The 23,548-nt window shown below is 39.8% G+C and overlaps 1 protein-coding gene across 26 annotated transcripts in view; it reads right to left on the reverse strand.

Moving 5' to 3' along the window:
- ATP8A2 (ATPase phospholipid transporting 8A2) overlaps nt 1-23,548 on the reverse strand; it is a 367,147-nt gene that overhangs the window by 312,550 nt on the left and 31,049 nt on the right. For 6 of the 26 annotated variants that reach the window (XM_087966285.1, XM_087966283.1, XM_087966307.1 and 3 more), the window contains exon 2: nt 12,189-12,333. The exons of 5 other annotated variants lie outside the window; for them this stretch is intronic. In XM_087966285.1, the coding sequence (XP_087822411.1) occupies nt 12,189-12,333 (145 nt within the window). Of the gene's footprint in view, nt 1-12,188; nt 12,334-12,716; nt 12,946-23,548 lie in introns of those variants that run through there. 15 more of the 26 variants (XM_087966305.1, XM_087966300.1, XM_087966292.1 and 12 more) reach the window with 4 other exon arrangements.

Below are 23,548 nucleotides of genomic sequence, written 5' to 3' on the forward strand. Positions count from 1 at the left end.
GCAAGCTTAGCCTGCAAATAATGAGTTTGTTCCTTAGCGCGACAAGTAAACATTACTGCTTTCTTTCAAATCTAAAGTTAAAAAGTTAAAAATAATAAATTTGCAAATGGGTAAAGGGGGGGGGGGGGGGGGGGGGGGGGGGGGGGGGGGGGGGGGGGGGGGGGGGGGGGGGGGTTTGGGGGGGGGGTGGGGGGGGGGGGTGGGGGGGGGGGGGGGGGGGGGGGGGGGGGTTTTGGGGGGGGGGGGGGGGGGGGGGGGGGGGGGGGGGGGGGTGGGGGGTTTGGGGGGTTGGTGTGTTTTTTTGTTTTTTTTGGGGGGGGTGGGGGGTTTTTTTTTTTTTGGGGTTTTTTTTTTTTTGGGGTTTTTTTTTTTTTTTTTTTTTTTTTTTTTTTTTTTTGGGGGGGTTTTTGTTTTGGGGGTTTTTTTTGGGGGTTGGGGGGGGGGTTTTGGGGGGGGTTTTTTTTTGGGGTTGTGGTGTGGGGGGGGGGGGGGGGTGTGGGGGGTTTGTTTTTTTTTTTTTTTTTTTTTTTTTTGGGGGGGGTGGGGGGGGGGGGGGGGGTAGCCAGGTTCTTTTCCATATGAAAAAGCATTAGTTCCAATAACTGGAATCACCACTGATGCTATTATGATTATTAAAAACAATGCATAAAATGCAAATTCAGTTTTTTGACTGTTAAATAATACCTTAAAAAGCCAGATGCATTGAAGTTAAAACTCTCAAAAATCCTAGCCACTAAAGCCAAATTTTCCCCAAAACAAAAAGTACACTCCTTGATTATTATTATTTTTTGTTTCTGCATAATAAGATTAATCACTTTGTTCCACTAATCCCTGTTTCACATGCCACATAAGAAAACTAGTTTTGTAACATCACGGGGTGCCTTGCATTCCAATAAAATACTTTGGACTTATCAGATGTATGTGGTTTTGTTCAGCTTCCAATAGCATTGAAGTAGCACAGTTACATGTAAGTACTACGAGTGGTTTCAATTCAAAAGACTCCTGCCCACTTATCCTTGTATATTCTTTTGTACTAGCACAAAAACAGTGAGCTATTTAGAGAGAATTGATGGTGCAAAGGTGTTTTCTTCCCCCAACGAAGCTGACATTTACAAGTAAGTGATGGTCTCCACTAGGCAATATCCTGACCACAAAGCTCCAAGCCTACCAAAGGAAAGCCACTTGAGTAGGGATGACTAGGCATGGCTGCCATTGACCTGTCCCATCCATGGTCAAAAATAACAACATGTCAGGCTCCAAGTTATAAATCCATTGCAAGCAAGACATTCGAGTTCCTTTTTTTTTTTGTAAAAAGTTTTTTATTTTTTAAATTTCATGCATCTTTTCACGGCAGCAACATGTTTCCAGATTATAACACTTGTACATAGTCATATTTTCATTTCCATTAATCTTATATAATATTAACTCATATTATTATCCATTTCATTCATCTTTAAATAAATTTGCAATTCATACTTCAGTTCATTAATTCAATATCAATATCATTTCATCCATACATAAGTTTTCAATTCTTTATCCCCTATTATTTCCATTTTCAGCTTACCACCTATTTCATATTACATTACACATTATTGTCCTTAATTTTCTCTAAGCCGATATATAATAAACAATCTAAAAAGAGGAAAAATATAGTAAAACCAATATATTTAAGATTCACATGGTATTTTCCATCCCCAACTTTAATCACAAAAAAATATTTTTGTTGAACAATTCTAATATCCATTAAATAATCAACTGTATATATAGTCAATTGCATATATCCCCTCCAGTAAATCACTAAAATAACTTCTTAATATCTCTCATTTTATCTTCATTTTACTTATAATCATTGATAATCATATTTTTAATTCATTTCCATTCCCTTGTTTTAATCCTCGAAGAAAGAAAAGGGTTTATAACAACACGTTTTATATACAGTTCATATTCATATATATATGTAATTATACATTCCTAAGGTATTTCCCAACAAATTTTAAACTAAGTACCAATATATATTCCATGTGGTATTCCCCCTTATAGAATCCCTTAACCCTTATCTCTGAATTTTTCGGCTTTATTTTTTTTTTTAATTTTAGCCAACTTTCCCTTTCCTAAATTTCCCTGATCTTCCTTCTTTCCTTCTAACATTTTGCCCATCTTCTCCCCCCCACTTTCCTGTTCTCTTTTTTGAAGTTTCTTCTTGTATATTTTTTTCTTCTTTTGTTTAATCCTAGGAGCGTTTTCTTTTTTGTTTATTGACTCTGTCATCAATGTCATAGTTTTAATTCCTTAGTGTCTTTTGGCAGTGTCTCTTGTTCTCCATGTCTATCTGAGCCTCTTTCTTCTTCCTTTAACTCTGCCTCACTGGAATTTCTTTGTTCTTCTGCCATCACCATTATTTTCTTTTCCAATATTTCCAATAATTCCCTTCTTCCTCTCAGCATTCCTCTTACAGTTTGAAATTCCAACTTAAAGTCTTTGCTTATTTCTTCCATTTTTTATAATCAGTTGAGTTATTAATATTCAAAGTCTTTTATTGCAATCCTTGCCAAAAGTCTCCTTTTATCTTTGTTTCTCTTGTTATCCTTCTGTCTCTTTCACAATCAACACCCAACAATCCCAGGGAATTGCATTTGTATATCCTCTTAGTAGAGTTTCTCCCTCTTTTTAAAAAATTTCCGGGGTTCGTATTATTTTATTTATCTTTTGTTTCATAACAGTTATGAGTCCAGTAAATTTCCGTAAGTTTTTGTAGGAAAAAAAAAGTCTTTGACCATTAGATGGCTCTCTGTATCACTTTCCACTTTTCAAAATTCTTTTCTTTTCTCTTTTAATTATGTTAAACATTAATTTCCAACCATTTCCATGATTAATTTTCTTAATAAGAACCAATTCCAGGCAAGTCCAGCATTTTATCCAGCATTTTAATTAATGCCAATTTATATTATTCAAAATGTAGTCTCTAATTTTGTTGTAACTTTTTATACTCCAATTTTGTTTACCTTGTATTTTCCTCTTATTTTCTGTTCGCCGCTGTGATACTCTTATGCAAGGGCACTTTCTTTCTACGTCTTGGGGTTGTTAAGAAAAAATTCTTTTATCTGGTTACACGTTGCTCACCACTTCACCACTCCAGTGCAAAACTTAGGGTCCTGGCAGCTTTCCGTCTTCAGGGCAGCCATTTTTGACTGCCGTTTCTCCCTGTCTTCCAGGGGAATAATACCTAGCTAGAGAGGGGAGATACAGCTCCCCTCGACCCAGCTGGTGGTCTCCCCCTCTTCCCCCACCCCTCCAAGGTGGGTCAGATGACTCCGGTCCTTCCAACAAGGGAAACACGGATCAAAGCTGCATATGATCACGGTCTCTGATCCATCATCAACGGAAACGCCACCGGAAGTCAACATTCGAGTTCCTTAAAGATTATTTTTATTGGAAATATCATATTGGCACATAATTGGTAAAAACCGGCTCTGAAACTCCCGCGGTTTTCCCCTCATTAAAAGTGAAAGTTTTTCTACTTTCTCAAAACAATCAGTCACATGTTCCAATCATCATGTCGTGCGACAACTGGATGGCATCACTTCGCCTTCTTCTGACCAGGTGTGAGACTGTCCTTTGTTCCCAAGAGAAAGGATTTTGTTTTGGCTACAAAAATCCCTCTATTTCAGATCCCCTCCCTGATCCTCAGCTCCAGTGTGGCAACACTGAAGCAGACAAAAATGGGTTTGGACAGGATAGCTTCAGAGTCAACAAAACATATACAATGAAAGCATTCTGCATGGAAATCCAGAAAGCCCATGCTAACAATAAGGATAAGAAAACATCCAAACAAAAGGATAAACAAAGTGTTTGGCATCTTAGCTGAGCTTACAACCTGCTTATAAGGAGAATTTCTCCAGGTGGTAGGAAGCACACATGAAACAAGATATATTCAAAACATATTCAAATCATTAAACATATATAGTAAAGGGAGGTTGGTAATGGAACAGTTCAAATAGAATTTCTAAATCAAAGAAAGGTTCTATACATCATTTTTGCTAGATGGATAATGAAACATAAGTTTCTTGCTGAATTAATTTATCTATTTATTGTTAGCATAATGAATAAGACTCACTAAATATGTGTGTCTTCTCCAACTTTTTGTTTCCATTATGACCAATCAGATGCCTATGGAAAATAGGGTGAAAAAGAATGAATTGGTTCAACTTCCCCTTTTGCCTGTCCAGAGTGCTACTCAGGGTTGAGGCCAAATTGCCAAAATAGTTGAAATTTACTTATCACTACTTAGCAGAGTAACCTATGAATACTTCAAAATGATCACATACGTGCGCACAGTAATTCTCTCTTAGAACTTGCACCTCTGTTTCTCAGGCTTTGGTGAGATTTCTTTAAGAGTTACAAGAGATATGGTATTTCAAAGACTGAGATAATTAAAGAAGCAGCATTTTTTTGAGACATAAAAGTAGATAATGCTGCCAAAATAATTGTGTATGAAAGAATTACTGTGACTTAGAGCTAGCAAATGCTCTAAAATGACCAACTAAATAAGTCAAAGGAACAGTATGTTTGGGTCTTTTTAGCACAAAAAAGAAAGGAAGAGAAACATGATAAAAAATAAAACTATGTATTATTGTGTATGGTAGATATTATTTTTAATAAATTCTAGATGGCTGGCAGATATTTTAATTTGTTTACCTGAGCTTTGGTTACCAACTATTTCTCTTTATTTCATAGAATTACCAAAGCTATTTATTATATTCTAATAAACTCAGGATAGTGTTAAGGCGATGACATTCTCAAAAAGACCTTGTGAAGCTGAAATACAAGAAATGACAATTGAGTTCAAGTTACCCAGAATTAAGTTTACAGACTGCACTAAACAATAATGTAGTTTGTTTAATTTAGGCTCCACAAATTGTGCATACCCAGACAACCATGTTTTATTCAGTATCGCATATTAAAAATAAAGTGTTGTATAAAGTATAAACCCATCTAAGTGCTGCAAAACCACTTTTAAAAGCCATTAGTGTTCAAATACTTATATTTTTTTAATTATTGTGCCATTAGGTTATTTAGCCTCATTTTTTAATACTTTGCTATTTACTGCATGAAAGTAATAGTCTAATTCTAATTTACAGCTTAGCATGCAACATTCATCCATCTCTCTGTATCTTCCTTCTGTCTCACACGCTCTTTTTCATTTTCAGATGCAACATAATTAACATTCCTTTAGCCATTCCAATATTCCCAGGATACATCTGAATACAAGTTCTCAGAGACCTCAAGGCTAGTAAACCTCTTAAATATATAATGCAAACAGTTTTCATTTTTACCTTGTAAAATTAAAAAGATGCTTTTTAAAATTATATAATTTCTTTATATCAAGCTGTTTAGTTTTTTTTCATGAAAATACTTTAAGTTTTAACAAACTTTCAGAGAACTGGGGGGGTCTTCATGGGGTCAGCTCTTGGGATGCTATCACATAACCTCTTATCTTTCCAGTCTTTTTGCTGGTTATTACCTCAGGAACATACAACCTGAAGACCCTTCACTGCACTGGATGCCACTAAGGCATCTCAAACATTGTCACCGATCTGGCATCTTTTGATGTGATTTAATTAAGAAATGAATCAATTCATGGAAATGAACCTTTATTTTTGTTTCCTTATTTTTAAGCACATATCTGGTTTAAAGCATAAAGGTGGCCATATATTTGATCTACTTTTAACCTCAGAGCAAATGGCTTGTGATCTCAAGATGGAGGCCAGTCACTTGTCATGATCAGATTGTTTTATTGGTCAGTTTGAATTCCACTGGCATCATTGACATCTGCAAGAGGAGTGATTAAAAAGGGCCCATCTCAGATATCACATGCTCATTTCTCAGCAGCTAACTGGAGATTTTTTTTCCCCCAGCAATATATCAGGCTATTCCACTGCATGCCCAGATCATTTGTGAAATGTGTTGGTTGAGACCATGGATGTGAGTCTCCAATGTAAGCTCTATCAGACCATAGATCTCAGATATAAAGTGACAGAAATGACAGTTTGGGTGACAGTGGTGGAAGACAAAAAGTGGTTACATATCATAAAGCACAAGTAAAAACTCAGACTTGGACTATGGCAATGAGAACATAGAGGTATCAATACTTCGCATTCTCATCATATCAGTTAAATGTTGTTCAGAGAAACTACTGAGAAAGACAAAAAGTGTCAATATCCATCTAGACTACCATGATATATTTAAAAAATATCTTCATAATAAGTGAACAAGAAAACATCACTTGTTTTCCCTTTGATTGAAATGCCATATTGACAGGAATTAAGTTGAGTAAATGAAGCAATATTTTACCAGTCTATTGAGATTCTTCTGATCTTCTGGATGCCAAAGGTGGCAACAGGGTTTTTGGTAGCATGAACATTAACACTTGTAGGTTGGTCCCTGCCTCACCTGGCTTGTTCAAGCAATGACATCAAGTATATGCAGCTGGATTCAAGAGATAACAAATGCTCTTTGAGGAAGAGGGCCATGCCTCTTTTTTTGAAGGGTATGATGATATTCTCACTCCTAGATAACTTCTGCTCTGTCTCTGATTTTACCTTCTTGGAATGGTTCTGGAGAGGTGAGGCTGCAAAGAATCTTGGATAAAGTACACCACCTTTAGTTGGTTTCAGATCAAGCCCTGGATGAAATTTTATTATCCAATTGTGAATGATTTCCATAAGGACTTTGCTTAGGCGACTCTTCCTGGAGTCCTACTGGATCTCCCAGTAGAATACTATTGACCATGGTATCACATCTTTTTGCTGACTGCAAAATTTGGGACTGGAGTACATTGTATTGTCCTGACTGTAAAAGTGCCAGGTGAGTCATTTATTCAGGATCCTGATGTTACCTGGTAATATACCCCTGGGAAGAAGATATAGTGGGCTTCTTTTGTATCCCTTTGTATACTGGGTGGAGCAATGATTAGAATGCAATACTGCAGGTTAACTCTGCCCATAATCTGGAGTTCAGTCCTGATGGGGCTCAAGATTGACTCAACCTTCCAACCTTCCACCCTTCCAAAGTCTGTAAAATGAGGACCCAGATTGTTGGGAGAAATATGCTGACATAGCAAACCACACATAGAGTGCTATAAAGTACACTGGGGCAGTATATAACTTGAAGTGCTACTGATATTCTTATTTGGGGGCAGAAAGAGATGCATAGGTTGAAAGAAGTTGAAATGGAATCCTAGCTAGGAATGATTGTTGTTCAGAAACTAAGAGGTTTGGTAATAACTCCTAAACTGGCTCATAAAAGAAGAAACTTCCCCTGGATGTGTGGTTTTCACTTCTTTAGCTGTTGTAGACGGCATAGGCAACACACTTGAAGGACAAGAGGAAGAGCCGCTACTGAGGCAATGATCAGATAAAAGGGACCTGAGTCCAGGCCAAAAACGTAATGTGAATAATGGCATCAGACAAGACCCTCCCAAGTTCACACAAAAATAAAGGGAAGGAGACATTTTTTGACAAGAAAGGCCCTGGGATCGGTTCATCATGCTGTTTTTACTCTAAGATTGGATTAGCAATGTATTCTACTTGGAGGTACCTCAAGTATTGTTTGTGGTTCTCCGGTTGCCAGTGTATAAATGTGCATAAGCACACCAACATGCCTACCATCCCTGTCCTATTGTTTCTTTTATTTTTCTTATATGTATCCATGTATTCATAGCTATGTTTATACTTATACCTATTATCTTGTAAGCAATTGACAAATCAAATAAAATAAATAAAAAGTATTTCCAAATGCAATTCAAAGGGCTGAGCTTGCTTTTTAAACTTCTGGATAATTTGGGTCCATGGGGCATTCTTCTTCAAATAGAATCTGCCCATGTGCAATCAAGCTGAGAAGCATTGTTTCAGAGATGCTAGAGAGCTTTATCCTCTGAGGTCCGGATGCCCCCCAAAATATATTTATAAATATTTCTTAATCTTGGCAACTTTAAATTGTGTGGCCTTCAACTTCCAGTATTTCAGTGGGAGTTGAAGGCCACGTATTTTAAAGCTGAAAAACACTGGCCTACATAATGCCAGTAGATCCAGTCTAGCCTTGGTCAGGTAAACCACACTTTTTTCCTAGCACACGGATAAGAGCGTGTAACGCAGAGCTGATGGTGCAACACAGGGAATATACTGCCTCCCCTCCCAACTACAGATGAACCTTATGGCTCTTGCTTTCTTTTAAAGCAGCAGTGAGTGGAAAATGTAAATGGATGGCTTAGTATAAATTGTTATCACGAATATACTTCAGGACCCTGGACTTCATAGTTTTCTGATACCATCTCCAGCACTTCTTCACCATCTCCTTTAAGCTAGACAAGGTTTCTGAAGCATGAACTTAAGAAAAAAATACCTTTCATTTACCTAAATTTAAAACTTTCCCCTTTGATTTCATTCCTAAGCCACCATGCCACTTTTTAAATGCCGTTAATTTACTCTAATCAAACTTTGGGGCTAGCATGCTGGGCTTGAAGACTGGTGATTAAGGTCAAATCAGTGAACAGACTCTGCCTGGAAAAATTTGTACTTTGCCATTCTTTATACACCTAAAGAGACCACACAGGCATCCTGCAATGCATTTTCACAGCACCCAATGCTGCTATGTTATGATATACCTAACTCCACATACAGCCTTTTAGTATTCAAAAACTGAAGAACATAAATGGATAACAGAAAAATTGAAGCTCACCAAATCACAAGGAAAAGGTAAAAGTCAAGATGCTGATGTATTTTTAAAAAAAACCTAAGAAAAAAATTAATCTAAAATGCACAGAGAAGTTGGGTTAGAATTCTACTCCTTACACAGTGGATAATCCACCCAAAGATAAGCAATTTGTTGGTGCATTAGATTTTTATCTCACCTTTCTGTCAGAAACACAAAGTGATACGCAGAGCACTCCTTACTTCAATTTTTTCCCATAATAATCACCTTGCAAGGTATGGTAAGAGAGAGGATGATTGGCCCCAAAGCACAATGGACTTTCATAACACAGAGTGGACTCAGAGCTGCATTTTCCTGGTCCTAGCAGGCTACTGTGCTACTGAAGCTCTCAATTTACATTTCTGCTGATTGCAACAAAGAACAATTAAGCAACTGCTGAATTTTTTCCAAGCTCTGAAGTGTAGCCTAGCCCATAGTTTTTTCATAATAAATGAATACAACGACAGTGCAATCTTGTATAGAAGTCGGTTTTAATTCAACTGACGCGCAGGACTGAAGTTCTGGGGGAGTCATGAGTCATAGGGTAAAAGTTTAAAAAGTGATTTTGGATTTGTTGAATTTGAGGGATTTTATCTATTTTCCTCACGGCTCAACTATCTGTGGCAGAATGAAAGGTATATCACACATTGTGATGGAAGCAGCAGACTTTTACAGAACTTGCAACTTGATGGAAAGGAATGGCCAACACAGCAATTCTATTCATATCTCTATTTGAAAGCAGGTCCCTTTTAATCTAGTAATGCTGACATCCAGATAACTCTACAGCAGCCTTCCCAACCTGATGCTCTCAAAGTGCTTGAGAAAAATTCTGAAAGATACAGCTCTACTTCAGTAGTGCCAGCTACTGCTGGTCTTTTGTCTAAAAGTCAAATATAACTTTTGTCAAAGTTATATTTGTTAGGCAAAGAGCCTCTTCTTTTTATTATTCTAGCAATCACTTTTGGGATCATTTCTGCTGAAGAACAAAGTAGTATGTTTCAAGGAAATCCATGACAAGGGCAGACAGCAAATGTTTGCAGATATTTTTAGATAGAAGGAAATGGGCATGTGAAAAGTGAGTGAGCGTTTTGGTGAGTCTTGAGGAAAGAAAGCCTGTCTAATGTCTTGGCAGGGAGCTGGAACAGGGACTCTCATTCAACAAAACTTAATCCACTGATCAAAAGTAGATCTTCTGGGATCACAGAATGTTTAAATGGGGAGGGGGAATAGGACATTCAAGGAAAGGTGCAAGGTAGGGAATAGCCAAAATTCCTGTTGCAATATTTTCTAGTATGCTTTTCTCATCCTCTTCTAGTCTGTACATCTTGAGATATTCACATCACCATATTATTTTAATGTGCTATCCGTTACTTAAGATTCTTCCAGCCGATGCCAAAGAGCAATCATCCTGCATTAAAGATGCTTTTCAGGACTGGATAAATTATTTCAGCCACTTTATCACTGTTTGTCTGTTTAAAACGGATGCTGCAATCCTGACAAAACGCAATAACCTTCTTGACCAAAATCTTGCCAAAGGTTTAATAATCTAATCCTTTCAATTGATACTACTTTGACGGGATTTTTAACATTTGCTATCCAAAGTACAATTTATCATTTTGTCTAACACACAAATTAAATATGTATTATTAAAAACAGTAACAAAGAGGGAAAGAGTAATGGTTCCAATTCTAATCTTTCAAAGCTCCATTCACACAACTGGCTTCACTCGAACAACATATGCACTGACAACAGTCTGGGAATCTCTCCTTTAATGGCAATGTATAGGTAAAAGAGGCAGATTTGGACATGAAGTTGGATATGTTGGTTTGAAACTCTGCAGAACTGCTGCTAATTAGTACCTTAATTCATGCATCATTATCAAACCACGATTTTAATAAAGACCAACAATAAGCCATTATTGTTGGGTTCACACATAGGAAAATTTAAAAGTCACATATGTGAACCAGTGTCTTTTAAAGCAGTGTTTTAGGTTTCTGACTGACTCCACATCAGTGGTGTATCAAAACACATTCATCAATATTTGCCTAAATACACATCTCACACAAAATCAATCCTTGGCCATGTCAAAATAAAAAGATCAAGTTTCAGGAAATGGAAAGAACTGGGAAAGTTGCTGGCTGAGATCACGAAATGCACTGTTAATGTGTTTTTCTTCTTTGGTTTTGGCTTGGTATAAGCCATACTGAGCATGGCTTATTCAACAAACTTGTTAAAACAGGCCATGGTTAAGCATAATATATAACTGAGCACCTGTCAAACACACAATACAGTAGACAAGAACTGACAAAAACTGTCATTCCCTCTTCTCAAAAACATGATGCCTTATGCATATTGAATTAACATGCATGATTTAGTCTTTTTTCCCATTTGGAGAGCAAATAAGATATGGTGAATTTGCAACTTCTTTTACACATGTCCATATTTAGCCGGCTGCCCAACAATGCTGTCCATTATTAGCTTATCTCCTCATCCCGAGTAAGAGAGTCACTGTACAATCAGAAGTAACTGATCTCTCACTATTGTGCCTCAGTGATGATGTTACCTAGTTTGGTAATGAAACATCTGCAAGAAAACTACCAAACTCAGAGAGCACCAAAGATCCCACAGTTCAACCTTAAGCTAAAAATATTCTCTTCCACTGGTAAAAAACAGCCTATTAGCCATCACTTCCCTTTGACTTTCACTCTCTTTCTTAGTCTGATCAGGAAATCCTGGTTTTCTACTGCTTCATACCTACTTCCTTATATGATTATTTCACCGCTCAGAGAAACTTGGACATCATTCTGGCTAACAGCTACTGAATAATTAAAATAAAACATTCTGGTGCGGATACCACAAGCTTCAACGTCTCTGTTTGACTGAGGCACAAACATAATTCACTCCCTGTTTTTGTTTTTTTTAAGTTAACTGAATGCACTCTCTCGACCTTATAGATGTTCTTTCTCTCTTTTGAAATCTAGAAAAGTGGGACTCACTAAATCTGGCGCCTTAAATTTGTGTTTCCAGGATTTGTTCAGCCATAGTTCAGTCTCTAAGTCCAACTTTCCAGAATTAAAGGGACACACCAACTTAATATGAGCAGGTTTTGCACAACGCATGAGGGTAAATTATGTTCAGTTCTGTTGTAGTTTTACACCTTGTAATATGAAGTTAGCAAAAAGCATGTGGCAATTTCTCCGCAGAGATGAAACAAGGCTGCCCCAGTCAGACTCACAAACAAGCCACTTCTGACTTGTCCTTCCACCTCTATCCCTGCAGCTAAGCAAGAGTTAGCCTCTTGCAGCCTAACTTTTCCATTAGGGTATTTGGAAGTCTGGTCAAATTCACAGCGGATGGTGGTACTTTGGGCTCAGTCTGGACTTTCACCCAGCTTCCTCTCTTTCCCCTGCCTCTACTGTGGAGACCGGGGCTCTTCTTACCTGACCCGGTTGTCGCGGAACTTGCTTTGCTGAGGTTCATTCAAGTAAATGGTGCGAGCTGCTGCCTCTCCCTGGTCTGCAGAGGACGTGGCCCCGGACATCTCATCATCCGCCTTCTTGTAGCCCGAATTAGAGCAAATGGGACCTGCCAGGAGCAGCCAAGCAAGACAGAAAGTAACAGAAAGGAGGAAAGAGGCAATCAGTTAGACAAGGGAAGAGCCGGCACAAAGCAAAGCAAGGAGCAAGAGGAAGGGAGGGACGAGGGCCCAGAAGCCTGCAAAAAGGCGCAAAATCCCGCCAGGCATCCCATCAATTGCCGCCCCGGAGAGCCTCCGTTGGTCCGCTTGTGACCTCCCTCCTTCCTAAACTAGCCCCAAAGAAAGGTGGGTCCCAGCATCGCCGCCTCCGCCGCCTCCCTGTCGTTCCCGGCGCTGCCTCCGCTCCCCACAAAGCCCGCTTGCGTCGCAGGCGCACGCCACCCCAAACGGCACAAGCCCGCCGGAGGAACGCAACGGGCGCTCGCCTTGCCTCGCACCCGGAGAAGCAGGAGGAGAACGCACCGACCTGGCTGCGCACTCCCGCCGAAGCAAAACAACAACAATCAAAGTCGTGGCAAAGAAAAAGGCGGGGCTTCCTCCCGTCCTGCCGCCGCCGCCAGCCGGAGAGACCGCCCTCCCATCGATCGCCGGCGGCGGCGGCGACCGCCCCGATTACCGGAGTTTGTTTTAGATGGATGGAAGAAAAAGCGGACGGGATCACGCGTGGTGGCTTCAGGCGGCCAAGACGGTAAGAAAAGACCAAAGAAAACGAGGAACGAGAGGCCAGAGAAGTGAAAGGATGAGGGAGCGTTATAGATATTATATATTATATATTATATATTAATATTTATATATATATTATATATATATCTATACATATACATACACACACACACACACACACACACACACACACACACACATATTCTTAAAGTTTTAACGGGTATTTATATGTATGGTATTCAGCTTTGTTTGGGTATTTTCCCACATCATTATAGTTGTGCTTTTAAACTTTAAAATGATGTGGGAAACTTTAATGATGTGGGAAAATACCCGAACAAAGCTGAATACCAAACATATAAATACCCGTGAAAACTTAAGATAACATATATATAGATAGATAGATATACAGTATATATATATAATATTATATATTGCAATATCCTACCTGTCAATGAATACTTCAGCTTCAGCCATAACAACACAAGAGCACACAATAGATACAAACTCAAGGTTAATCGCACCAAACTTGATTGCAGGAAATACGACTTCAGCAACAGAGTGATCAATGTCTGGAATACTCTACCTGATACTGTGGTTTCTTTCCCCAAACCCCAAAAACTTTAACCTTAGAATATCTACTATTGACCTCACCCCTTTCCTAAGAGGTCTGTAGGGGGTGTGCATAAGCGCACCAACGTGCCTACCGTCCCTGTCCTATTGTTTCTTTTTTATTTTTCTTATATTTATCCATTTCATGTATCCATAATTATGTTTATACTTATACCTGTTATCTTGTAATCGCTTGACAAATAAATAAATAAATAAAAATAAAAGATAAGATGGATTGGTATATTTGCCCGGGAGCATCCTTCTTAATGTTCCTATAAAAGAATGACTGGCGAATAATGCAGGGTGAATTAATCCTTCATTTAGAATTTGGAAAAGCAGAATATAATAACTTCAAGAGTGGCCTGGCAGGCGGGCCACCCCAGGCGCTTTGATGCTGGAGGTAAATAGCAAACCATTGGCAGCCCTGTTCTGCCGCTGAATGGCATCCCTTATCCTAGTACTTGTTCAAGTTATTTAAGGCCACTGAGAATGAAACTTATGTGAGCGACTCTTCAATATCCCGGCAGTAAAAATAGGGCAAGGGAGAATCAGACATTTCTTTAGCTTTCGGGACAACTACAGCTCTAGTACAGCGGCTTCTTTGTTCAGGGTCATCTTTGCTAACTTTTTATTTGCTTTATTGTGCATTTCAGTCCATGAAGAGAAAATAGGGGGTTTCTTTCCTTTACACTTCAGTCAGCAGTTCTGATGTTGAATAAGTTTAGACAACTTAGGGAGAAGTTTGCATTAGTTCAACAACTACAAATTGTGGGCTTTTCCTATTGCATTTGAGGGTCCTCTTCCACAATTTGCTGAGTGTAACTTGGATTTCTGCCATAAGGTCCTCTCTGTCTGGACCCACTGAAGCAGACATACAATAGTGAAACAGCTGTTACAGAATCCAAGGGAAAGAATGAATGGCACACCATCTGTCGCCTTTCCTAGCTGGCTTTGCTGAAATCTCCATCTAGGATTGTGTTCTATTTAGGGTATGACCCTGTAGTCGCATTTGGCAATAAAACTCACTGAATTAATGTGATTTGTTGTTAGTGATTCGGTGTCTGTCTACATCACTTTCAAGGGCAGATGTAAGAAAATGCACCAAGCAGCCCAAATCAGAGGACTCCTTCACATTGGCTGAATTTATTTAGTGGCTTTAAACAAGCTATTAAAGCAGCTAAATCTTTTCCTGGACTCACGCAGCTCCCCTCTGCAGTTTGAGAAAGAGAAGTCGGATTTAAAATATTCCCAACAGGTGCTAGGTGCACATGCATTATGTCAAGAGTCACGCTGGCAGGATACAAATGGTCTGAATAATTAAATATAAATTGTGCTCCGTATTTTGCCCTTAACATCCACATCTCTGCCCAGCTCCATTTCTAAAATACTTTTTGGTAATAAAAAATATCTTCTATCACCAGCCACTTAACATTATCCTCAAAAGAAATGAACAAAAGCTGTTTTAAACACCAAATCTAAATATGGAAATCCAGTTTGGAGTCTTGGTTAAGGCATCAAAGCTAGAAAGCTGGAAAATGTCAATTCTAGTCCTGCCTTAGGCACAAAGCATCCCCATGGTCACGTGGTCAAAATTCAGATGCCTGGCAACCTACTCAGCCAGGAGTGGGATTTGAGGGTTCTCCAAACTGCACAGAATCTTAGCTAAGGACCAGGGGTGGGATTCAAATTTTTTAACAACCGGTTCTGTGGGCGTGGCTTAGTTGGTGGGTGTGGCTTGGTGGTCATGTGACTGGGTGGTCGTGGCTTGGTGGTCATGTGACTGGCTGGGTGTGGCCAACTCAATACCACTCACATTGAGGCACGTATCTCCTCGCCTGGCCTCTCATGACTGTGGGGATGCTGCAACAGTCGTAAGTGTGAAAAATGGTGATAAGTCACTTTTTTCAGTGCCATTGTAACTTTGAATGGTCACTCCACACAAGCAAAGTACCAGCAAAGGAGAGGAAAAAAACTCTAGAGAAGTTCCTGAGACAGGAAGTCTAATCCTGCCAAGAATGTAATAAGGATTAACGGAGAGGCAGTTTCTGTAAGCAACACCAGAATGTTTTCTTCCTGCCTTCCTCACAGGATTAGGCCAGTAATTTCTTCCAACAACTGGTTCTCCGAACTGCTTAGAATGTTAACAACCGGTTCTAGCGAATAGGTGAAAACTGGTAGAATCCCACCCCTGCTAAGGGCTCTCCTGAACCCCTGCAAACCACCAGCAGCCCAGCCCTGGTACTAAGCATAGGTGAGATGGACAAGATTGGGCAAATCTTCCCAACATCATCACCTTCTGCTTCTTTTTTCAAACTTAGCATGGTTTTGAACATATATATGTACATGTATACATGTACATGTACATATACACACACACACCTACATACATACTAAATTTCATACAATTTTTTTCCATTTCATAAAGATTTGTATGTGCCTCTATTTTGTAAATATTGTATCTACTAAGATATAATGTGATTGTTTTTGTTTTCAAGCCATTTGTTGTGGGAACCAGCCCTTTGTGGTTTATAGACAACAATCTCTTGGGTGAATGGTGGGTTCAAGCAACCTCAGTGCTTCTTCCGCCCATATCTGACAAGCTTGATGAATCTCCCAAGAAATTGGACATATTTTCAAAGAGTTCAACATAATTGGGGGAAGATATCCATAGGCAACTGTTTAGGGATTAGAGAAATTCTGGAATCTGCAGACAGCATATTTTTTAGGTGGCACATTATCCCACAAATTGCTGCTGAAACATAATCATTCGGGTGACAAAGGGGGAAAAATACATCAGGGTTGCATTTCCTGTATTTCCCTAAATTCCATTCCAATTAATTTAAATTGGATTTAGCTTTTGTGTGGCCTTGTCTATTTCTTTGCCTTTCTGCTACCCATTTTCAGAATGCAACCCCTTCCCAGGTGAAGTGCATCCATGTCAAGTTTGAAGCATGCTTCAAAGATCTGGTCAGGAAATTCATGTATGTTTTATGTATTAAATGACCACTGCTGATCACACTTCTTTACAGTATCTCATCTGTCAGTTCTCTTGAAGGTTCTGTTTTGACTGAAGAAGATTCATGCCTCTCAGAAGAATAATATTTGAACAGCTGAAAGGAGTGACAGGCAACAAACTAGAACAAACAGAGTATTGTCACACTTTTTTTTTCTTATTTTTATAAAAAAAACCTCATCCATTTTAGCTAAAGCATTCTTTGGCACAGAATTAAAAAGCAATTAATTTCCTGAGTCTTCTACTAGGTCAATAGGAGCCATATTAACTGTAGTGATTAACAAAGGAATGAAGTCCACAGCATAGTTGAGTACATTTACTCTAAAGATACGGTACTTTGTTCCTTTAAAGTCAATCTTAACAGTAAGCAAATAATCTTTACTTTTAAAGGTCAACTTTAGCAAAACATCTCTTCTAATGGTAGATCACCAGACAAAAGGTAAATTCTTCACTGTAAATGTTTAGGAGCGTTTTCCTATGACTAGGAGGAAAAGGTAACCCTGAGGATATTTACTCCACTAGTTGTTGTGACTATAGGGGGCAATAGTCAAGGCAATTGAGCCAGTGCTGTCCAAAGACATTTCTGCAGTCATGTGGCCAGCATGACATCATGGAGTGTTTTCACGGTCCCAGAGAAGTGGTACCTATTTATCTACTTGCATTTGCATGCTTTCAAACTGCTAAGTGGGCAGGAGCAAGAGCAGGGGCGAGGATGGGAGCTCCCCTGTTGCATGGCACTAGAGTCTCGAACCCGGACTGCTGGCTTTCCAGCCAACAACCCAGCGTCTTAACCGCTGAGCCCTCATGCTCCTTTGCTATGCATACAGAAGAAAAATATCAGGGTCTGGTTGTGTAGAAAACTAAGGCATTACAGAAACTATGATAAAAATGAAGACAAGTTTTTTTCTTCGTCTTTTAGGTATAAAAAAATTAAGAGGGTAGCCATCCATTTTAAATGAATCTCGTAAAATTTTATGGTCTTTCAGTAGTCAGCAAAGGTTCAAAGCACTTTGTCCTTTTCTAAAACTTCTAATTCTTTCCCTGGTCCTAAAGTACATGTGATTGTCTTAGATCTATTTAAGAACAGATGTTTCTTGCACCAAGCTGTATTAGTTTATAAGAGCCGTGGTGGCGCAGTGGTTAGAATGCAATATTGTGGACTAATTCTGCTGACTGCCAGCAGTTCAAATCTCACCACGTTCAGGTTGACTCAGCCTGCCATCCTTCCGAGGTGGGTAAAATGAGGACCCAGATTGTTGGGGGCTCTGTAAACTGCTTAGAGAGGGATATAAGAGCACTGTGAAGCAGTGTAGTCCATGTGCTGTTCCAAAGTTGCTTTTTCTGGAGGCAACTGGACTTTCTTGTTTTTCCTTGAAGATGTTTCACTTCTCATCCAAGAAGCTTCTTCAGCTCTGACTGGACGGATGGAAGGATTTATATTCCTTGCAGACAGCTGAATAAGCTTCTTGGATGAGGAGCAAAACATCTTCAAAGAAAAACAAGAAAGTCCAATTGCCTCCTGAAAAAGCACCTTTGGGACAACCATGACCTGGATGACGGAGAATCTCTACATACTTTAAGTCTATGTGCTATTGCTATTTATGTGTCATCAGAAAACTACTCAAGAAGTCCTCAACTTACGACCACAGTTGAGCACAACATTTCTGTTGCTAAGTGACTCAGTTGTTAAGCAAAGTATGCCCCATCTTACACGGTTTTGCCACGGTTGTTAAGTGAATCACTGCAGTTGTTTAAGTTAGTAACATGGTTTTTAAGTGGCTCTGGGTTCCCTGTTGACTTTGCTCATCCAAAGATTGCAAAAGGAGATCCTGTGACCCTGGGACAATGCAACTAGCATAAATACATGAACCAGTTGCCAAGCATCTCAATTTTGATCACATGATCCTAAGGGATGCTGTAATGATCGTAAGCGTCAAAAATGGTCATAAGTCACTTTTTCAGTGACATGGTAATTTTAAATGATCACTAAATGAATTATTGTAAGTTGAGGACTACCTGTATTTAAGATGCAGAGAGTTACATTGTTATTCCGGTCATAAATGTGGAATTATGACATGTAAAATATAAAGTGAGCATTTACTGATATGATCTGCCTGTAGATTCCAAAATGAGAGACCAAAATGTTTGAAAAGGTTTTAGGATGTTTAAGGACGACTCTGGGAACAATAGCCAGGGAAAAAAATCTATTGATGCAGAATTCCCATACAATTTAAAACAGCCAAAGCTATCATAACAACTGTATTTATGAAAAAACATAGTCAACATTTTATATGGAAATAAAAGTAGTAAGGCTGGAAGTGTCTATATCTCAAACTACCTGAAGATGCAGTTTTGCTATATAACTTCAGTAAGATTTCATACTTCGTATGTACCGTGTTCCTCACAAAATAAGGCCGGGCCTTGTTTTTTTTTGACCCCCGAAAAAACGGCTAGGCCATCTTTTTGGGGGTGACTTAATTTCCTCCCCCACCTAGAGCGGCCCATGCGCACATACCTCTCCACGAGGCCGTTTCTATCGACCGACGACAGCTCCCCAAAGGCAGAGTCACCAGCCGCTTCGGGGCGAGGCGTGGCTGCCCGCGTCCCTCGTCATGAGGCAGTATCTTTCAGGCGATGGAAGCTCCCCAAGGGCAGTCACCAGCCACTTCGATCGGCCGGTAGAAGCGGCCTTGGGGTGAGTGCCCACGCACACTCCCCTCACCGCGAGGCCACTTCTGCCAGCTGATTGAAGTGTCTGGTGACTCCCCTTGGGAGCTTCCATTGCCGAAAGACACTGCCTCATGGTGAGGGGACGCGGGCAGCCACGCCTCGCCATGAAGCGGCTGGTGACTCTGCCTTCGGGGAGCTTTTATCGGCCGATAGAAGCAGCCTCGCGGCGGGGAGTGTGCGTGGGTGCTTGCCCGAGGCCATTTCTACCAGCTTATCGAAGTGTCTGGTGACTGCCCTTGGGGAGCTCCCATCGCCCGAAAGACACTGCCTAATGGTGAGGGGACACGGGCAGCCACGCATCGCCCCAAAGTGGCTGGTGCCTCTGCCTTTGGGGGGCTTTCATAGGCTGATAGAAACAGCCTCGTGGTGAGGGGATTGTGCGTGGGCGCTCACCCTGAGGCCGCTTCTACCGGCCGATCGAAGCAGCTGGTGACCCTGCCTTCGGGGAGCTTCTATCGGCTGATGTCCTATCGGTAGTAGATTGGGGTATTCTAGCCAAGGCTACCTGCAGGACACTCCTAAAGTCAAATTTTCTCCCCACCCACCCCCGCCCTTCCTCCCCATTTCTCTTCACCTCGTGTAGTTCTAACGAACGATGTGAGAAATGGAGGGGAAACACGTGGTTTAAATAGGCCTAAATTTTGGGGGCGGGGCTTAATTTTACCTCATGCCTAGAAATCATGCTGGGCCTTCCTATTGGTGGAGGATGTATTGTTGGAGAAACACGATACTTCTGTAAGGAAAAGTAAGGCCATTATGTAGATAAAACTGTATAATATGGCAAAAATGCCTTTGTTGTATCTTGGCATCTCTCAGCAATCTATTAATCTATTAGTCAGATCATCCAGGTTTCAAAAATCATAGGTTATGTTTCATTTGTTTCAGCCTGATAAAAATAATTGGGGACATTCTGTTCCTTAAACGAATTAAAATGTCCTGAAATGTAAAAGGTTCAGTGGTTCCATTCATGTTGCTAGGAATACATAATACAAAGTTACACGTTTAACAGAGATGGCATTCAGCAGGTTCTGACCAGTTCTGGAGAACCGGTAGTGAAAATTTTGAGTAATTCGGAGGACCGGCCAATACCACCTCTGACTGGAGATTTTACAGTATCCTTCCCCTGCCACACCCACCAAGCCACATCCACAGAACCAGTAGTGAAAATTTTTGATTCCCACCACTGATGTTTAAGCTATATTTTTTATTCATAGTTAAATAATTGATACAAGTAGGGAAGACAAATCTATCAAAGACAATCCTCCCAGTTAATTCAGCAACAGGGCTGAAAGCATTCCCCCCCCCTTTTTTTTTAAATTTGGTTTTTTATGCTCTGTCTTTGTTTTCCAGATTTCTCTACTGCAGAGAAATCAGAATATCCAGGCAGTTCAAGTGGGTATAAAGATTTATTGTAAGCTTAAGCTTACACGAGAATCTGAACTACTAACAGCCAAAGCAAATTGGCAGTAGATTAGAGTCAAAGAAATTCAAGGTGGGCTTTGATGTCTTGTGGGTATGAATGGGACTCATGGCTGATAATGCTCTTGACCCCTCCCTCTCTCAGGGCCAGCCTGGTTATATCCTACACCCAGCTTTATCATGCATTCTCCCGATCCCTCCAGGAAGATTTTGTATTCCTTCTAATGTAACAGCACAACTTTGGATGAATAATAATGGGACATTGTGGAAGGATAGATCTCTGCCTTTGGAAATGCAAAAAAAAAAAAACCCACATTATTTTGTAGCCTCTTAAACATACAGTACAACTGCACCATATAGGAGCCGAGGAGCTGACTCAAGAGAGAGAGTGTCTAACAACTAAAGTTTCAGGAGGTTTCAGCAATGTGATTTGAGGCCGTAAGGCATTTTATTTGAACCTTAAAATCTTACTAGATTTGGCAACTTTGTGAGAGATTAACCATTTTAAAGAGAGCAAGGGAATTATTAAGTCCATGTCTCTTATGAGAAAGAATGTGGATAGCTAACAATTTAGTACAGTGGTTCTCTCAACCTATGGAGAAGAGGAGGGGGGCTGCAATGTCATCACGGGCGGGTCTGTGAAGGCTTGAAGAAATGTTATGATTTAAATCTTGACTTAAGTCTTGGTGGTCCATGGCAGAGGTGGTATTCAGCAGGTTCTGACCAGTTCTGGAGAATCAGTATTGAGTAGTTCTGAGAACCGGAAATACTGAGTAGTTCTGAGAACCGGAAATACCACCTCTGACTGGAGATTTTACAGTATCCTTCCGCTGCCACGTGTCACGTCCCCACGACATACTGGAGCTGTGACACCGAGCGGTTTACTGCGTTCAAATGTGCTACCACGTTAGGAAGTACTTGCCAACCAACTGACACGGGGTTCGAAGATTGACGACGAGCCCGATGACATCAGACGCTGAACTATCACAAGTTGTGGGCGGCTATCGGCAGAGTGATGAACATGTTGACCATTAAAATAATGACCTTGGGGGGTAGATATTCACTGGCGGGCACAAGGGCGATGGTGGGATATGGAGAGTATAACGTGGTGAGGGTATGGTAAAGGAGGGTGGACAAATGCACGGTATCTGGGGGTTACATAGTGACTGGAAATTAAGCGGTAGTGTCCACCGGATGGTGGATAAACTCATTACATTATACTCTGGTGTATAAATACAGCTCTGGCTGCGAGGTGCGCCAGAGCTGACTTTAATATCATCTTGATGCTTGGTGTTACCCGAATCCGGAGCAGTATATGGACGAATAAAGACTCATTTCTTGGTTACTGTGAGAACTTTGTTTCCCTTTCTTTCTGGAATTCGGCTGAACGTCTGAGACCACACCCACTAAGCCACACCCACAGAATCGGAATTAAAGAAACATGAATCCCACCACTGGTCCATGGCCATGGTCCGTGGCCACAAAAGGTATTTAAAGGGAGTCCATGGTGAAGAAAAGGTTGAAAATTACTGATTTAGAGAATCAAAGTGAGAAGGTAGCTGAATTTCATGTATACATTCCAAATTATCTAAATCTGCTTTCTTTAACTTACTTTAGAAGTGACAAGACTTTGTATTTCAACATACCCAGAGATTTGTTTTTAGCTTACCTTAAGAGCTTCACCATATAGACTGTTTCACTTCATTTAAGTTTCTCAAAACACCATTTGTTTTGTTGTTGTTTTTACTTTTTTCTCATTTCTTTTTGCTTCTCAAGTTTTTAAGCTAGCCTACCATAATACATGCTATCAACTTGAGCAGGGAAGCAATATATTGGAAGAGTCTTTATCAAACTTCTTCTTCTCTGTTTATTCCCTTCTTGTAAATTTACTACCTTATATTTGGACTCTGATTTCCCTGCTTATTCAGCAGGAAGTCACCAATAATGGGCCTCCTCTGAAGCTCTTTCTTCTTGTTCTTCAATTGCCATTTCCATTTTTTCTAACACAGAACAAAGTGATTCGCCTCTTTCCTGTAGTAATTCTCTCATATTTTTAAGTTCCATTTTTAATTCCCGAAGAGATATCATCATTACACACTCTTGTATTTTATGATCATTAAATTCCACAAAAAAACACTTTTACTTTCCTTCTTTCTTCTTTCAATTTTCTAAAGTTCTCAATTGTTCCAGCCCAGGGTCTATACCAAAAACATCAATCAATCCCACAGTCAGTCTTTCCTTGATTTTTTCTTTATTCTAGTTCTGCTTTCACTTTCTAAAATTCTTACTTTGTTTCAATATTTCTTTAATATTATATCCACACAAGTTCATTCAGAAACAGGATGCTTTCCATTTTGTTTGAGCTCAAGTTTTTGTCAAAAGGTGGCACTCTCCATTATACAAAGTCTTCACCTTTTTCCCCTATATTTTTATTTAGGGTTTTTCAAACCTCAATATTCCAACACAGTCCAGTCTCCAATTTGTAAACTTTATTATTATTATTTTTTGACAATCTTAAGTCCAGCTTTATTTTATGCCTGTTTATTCCCAAAATATTTTAGTCCAATTTAGTTAAATCTTTAGTTCCGGCTTCTTCCTTTCCCCGTTCAAAGCCCTGCTTAGCTGTCAGAAATATTTTCTTATTTTTTTCCTGTCCCTTTGTAATTTCGCTGCTCAGTTTTCTTAAAAATTCCATGTTACCTTAATCCCTGGGTACTTTTGTTTAGTTGCATCGCCCAATTGTCCTGGTTCAGATGTTATCCACCTCTTTCTTCCCTCCTGTACAAATCTTAATCCAGCTGAGTCCTCCTTTTCGGGGTGGCCATTTT

Source organism: Notechis scutatus, chromosome 5 (genome assembly GCF_049901735.1).
Source record: "Notechis scutatus isolate UNSWTSFEM ecotype Mainland chromosome 5, rNotScu1.2, whole genome shotgun sequence".
Taxonomy (NCBI): domain Eukaryota; kingdom Metazoa; phylum Chordata; class Lepidosauria; order Squamata; family Elapidae; genus Notechis; species Notechis scutatus.